This window comes from Carlito syrichta, unplaced genomic scaffold, assembly GCF_000164805.1.
Source record: "Carlito syrichta isolate Samal-C Ts95f unplaced genomic scaffold, Tarsius_syrichta-2.0.1 Scaffold308888, whole genome shotgun sequence".
In the NCBI taxonomy this organism is placed as follows: Eukaryota; Metazoa; Chordata; class Mammalia; order Primates; family Tarsiidae; genus Carlito; species Carlito syrichta.
The window spans coordinates 583,215-587,379 of record NW_007252984.1 but is presented as its reverse complement, the minus strand read 5'-3'; the positions used below and the strand labels follow the sequence as shown (position 1 = coordinate 587,379).

The following is a 4,165-nucleotide window of genomic DNA, read 5'->3' as shown; positions in this document are numbered from 1 at the left end:
CAGCAGGTCGAGGCTGCGGTGGCTGGGAGCGGCCACTGCACTCCAGTCTGGGTGATGGAGGGAGACTCCAACTCAAACAAACAAACAAACAAAAAACAGAAGTGTGAATGGAGCCACCATGGCATAAAGGTTGAGGCACAGTTTGAAGGTGGACAGACTGGTTTGAATCCTGCTCTGTCCCCTCCCAACCGTCTGACCTGGAACAGATGACTTCAACTCTGGGCCCCAGTTTCCTCATTCGTGTAATCAAAAGAATAGTATTTACTTAGCAGGAGCATTGTGACACTTAAATGAGACAACAGAGGGTGCTTAGAAATATTTCTCCAAAGTCAATGACTAGGAAATTTTCCCAAATTGATGTCAATTCCTTGGCCCCTTGCAATTTATAATGATGGACCTCTTGAAATTCCAGGCAAAAGGGGCTTCTCTTGATGACATTTACATGATTGGAGTAAGTCTGGGAGCCCACATAGCTGGGTTTGTTGGACAGAAGTACAATGGGCAGCTGGGGAGGATTACAGGTAAGTGACTGTGAACGGGCATGGGGCAGCGGTCTGGGCAGGATGTTTATTGAAGGAGCATTATATGGGCAATCCAATTTCTTTGGGGGGAAGCTGGCTCTTCCAATTACTTAACCTCTCTGAACATGGGTCCTCTTGTGCAAAAGGAAGACCATAATAGTATTAACCTATAGTTATTATTTAATAAAGTATAAGTAAAGTGCTTTGTAAACTGTACATGCCATATGTTAAGTTAAAGATCTCAGTGGGACCTCCAAAAATGTTAGGTTAAAATACATTCCAGCAGGGCCTCCAAAATGTTAGGTTAGACCTGCTGGGGAGGGGTTGTATGAACCGCGAGAAAGATGCAAAGAATTGCACAGAAGTTACATGGGAAAATATAGTTTATATAAAAATATATAAACTATATTTTCCCATGTAACTTCTGTGAGACAACGTGAGAGAGAGAGAAGAGGTTCACCTCTTCAAGTTAGGGGAGGAGGACACGGTTAGGAAACATGGCGACCATGGCTCAAGGAGCCACATGCTTAGATCATGGCTTAGCAGAGCAGACTGGCTCCTTGAGGTGGAATGCTATTAAACATTCCCCTTTGTTGGGGGCAGGTCATTAAGGTGGTTGAGTGATGGTCTGCTACACATCACAAAGGGGCAGGTAAACGCAGGTACTGATGGTGGGTGATGGACAGCAGGCAGATGAATGTGTTAGTCACATGACTGCTGCCATGGTGATGGAATCTGTTTGTGTCATGAAGGTCATGAAGAGCCAATTAGGTTAACTTGTTTACAAAACAATCTGGGGAGGGCATTGTGAAGCAATTATCAATAGCTACCTCTGAGAAGCTGGTTCTGACCTTGGCTAGTGATTAGAGGGTAAAGTGAAATGCTAGAGAAACATGACAATTCTAAGCAATGTTAAAATGACTGCTCATTGGGTATATTGACTCCATGTTATGTCCTTTCATCATAGAAAAGATTAGTGGTGATTCTGTTTTTCTTATGGCTGGAAAAACAGCTATGTCCCATGGGGATCTGATCTGTGTACCCCAAACAGCCTTTTCCCCTTCGTTTAATCCAAGATAGTTTTGGCTATCTACCTTATACACTTTAGATCCTAGGCACAACAAGAGGCTTGGCTTGTGATAAGAAAATGAGATGGAAATTTTGGTGGCTGAAGCATTCTCTCTAAATATCAGCTTTCAGGCCAACATTGAAAAAAACACTCAGAAACACAGCAGGTCACATCCCAAACAATGAGTCCTGTGCTGGGATCTCTTGCCTAGTGCTTAGAAACTTTCCACAGCTACATGTGAAGAGCTAAGGGTAGCTCCTTTTCCAGCGACTCGAGGCCTTTCCTTTTCACTTTTCGGGAACCCATCCTCACACCTGGAGGGTTCTTTTAAATGTAGGGAAACTGAAAAGGTAGAAGTGGATGGGGGCAGGGGAGAGGTACATTATTCAAACCAACGACACTTGGAAGGTAACCTTTTAGGACTGCGAGTCTGAATGTGCTATTTAAACTTGGCAGGTAGCCCTGAGCAAGTTAATGTCATCTCTCTGTCTCTCTTTCTTTCACACACACCCCAGTTGACTGGCATCTCTTTCAGCCCTGGCACTTGAGGTCCCATTGTTTGTCCTGGAGGTTTTTTTCTCACTCTCATCCCAAAGACCAAGGCTGTGCTCATCTTATTTACCTGTTTTCCTAGGGATGCAAGGCTCCTTTTATTTTATTATATATTTGTTTGGATTGGAGTCTCACTCTGTGGCCCAGACTGGAGTGCAGTGGCCGCTCCCAGCCACCGCAGCCTCGACCTGCTGGGCTCCGGCGATCCTTCCTCCTCAGCCTTCCAAGTAGCCGGAATTACAGGCATGTGCTACCACGCCCGGCTGATTTTTTGATTTATTGTAGAGATGAGGTCTTGCTGCCCAGGCGGGTCTCGAACCCGCGGGCTCAGGCAATCCACTCACCTCAGCCTCCCAAAGGCGTGGAATTACAGGCTGAGCCACCGAGCCCGGCTGCTCCTTTTATGTTTTAAAGTTCATTGTTATTAGGTTTTAGAAAACAATGCATCTTTACTTCTTACAAATTTCATTTTCCCTCATATGTAGAAAGAACAAATGGCTTGACTTTGCCTGTGTCCCTTATCTGTCAGGAGTTCCTCTTCTAGTGGTTAAAAAAAGAAGGAAGAGAAGAGGAAAAAGTTCTGATTTGTAGCTTTTGCTGTTTTCTGTGGTGTAAATGCTCATTGACCTCAGGGTTCGGGAAGAGATGAGCTTAATCGTCTCTCCAGTGCTGGCACTAGAGGGCGCCAGTCGTGGGCGCGCCAGCCCCCACTGCCTCGGTCTGTCTATGCCCTAGTTTCACCCCTTAGCCTCCCAACAAACCTGTTCCACAATTACTTTGAATGAATTAAGATGTACTCTAGTTTCTGACCATGCAAATTCCCCAAGCCCACCTTCCTTTCACTGTGGGCTCATAGGGCGCTGTCCCATGGTCTGGAGCCAGCCAGTGGTCCACAGCTCAATTTTGTCTCCAATGACTTCATCATGTTTTCTAGGTTTCTCCTCATCCCTGAGACCCAAGGTCAACCTCAGCTGTTGCCAGGAGCAGCCCTGGGAGGAAAGCATTTCTCCTCCCCTCCGCTTCCCCTTGCCTGGCCTGGGTGGATGGGCTCACTGGATTGTGGGGTGAGAATGTGGCCCCTTATCCAAGGACACAATTCACTTCCAACTCCCAAGAATTGGATGGGACTGCGGGCCACTTATCTGGTCCTTGGTGGCTGTCTCATCTCTTCCATTTTCCTTTCTTCTACCTTTCCTTTTGCTCTTCCTTTCTGGGCACATTTCCTGGTTTTACTTGGCATTAACTTATTTAACAGAAGATGGCAGAGGCTGAGCGGATTTTAAAATATTTCAAGTACTTGCGTCACTTGTGAATACGTTAAATTTGATTCTCAAACTTATCTGTGTTTAAAACTCACCTTGGAGTGTTGGTTACAACACTGATTTGCTGAACGGGAATCTCCACGGTTGGAGTCAGGAGTTTGTATTTTTAACTAGAAGATGCAGGTGGTCTGAACATCATACTTTGGGAAGTGACCTAAGAGCTGTGCTGTCCAGTACATTAGCCACACGTGGCCACTGAGCACTTGAAATGTGGCCAGTGCAAACTGAGATATGCTATAAGTGCAACACGTACACTAGATTTCAAAGACTAAGCTCAAAAAAGTTTTTAAAATTTCAAATATTTCATACTAATTACAAGTTGAAATGATAATATTTCAGACATACTGAGGTAGATAAAATATTATTATTATTTTTGAATTGGAGTCTTACTCTTGTTGCCCAGGTTGGAGTGCAGTGGCACGCTCACAGTCACCACAGCCTTGAACTGCTGGGCTCAGGTGATCCTTCCTCTTTAACCTTCCAAGTAGCTGGAATTACAGGCACATGCCACCGTGCCCACCTAATTTTCTGATTTATTGTAGAGATGAGGTCTCACCAAGTTACCCAGGATGGTCTCGAACTCCTGGGCTCAGGCAATCCTCTCACCTTGGACTCTCAAAGTGATGGGATATAGGGCCACCATGCCTGGCCTTCTTTTTCCTTATAAGTAAAAAGTCCTTCTCAATAAATCATATTCTTTT

General features: G+C 45.0%; 1 protein-coding gene across 2 annotated transcripts in view; it reads left to right on the top strand.

Moving 5' to 3' along the window:
* Positions 1–4,165, top strand: part of LIPH (lipase H) — a 48,747-nt gene that overhangs the window by 17,238 nt on the left and 27,344 nt on the right. For both annotated transcript variants that reach the window (XM_008066343.2, XM_008066342.2), the window contains exon 3: positions 413–521. In XM_008066343.2, coding sequence (XP_008064534.1) covers positions 413–521 — 109 coding nt within the window. The remainder of the gene's footprint in view (positions 1–412; positions 522–4,165) is intronic.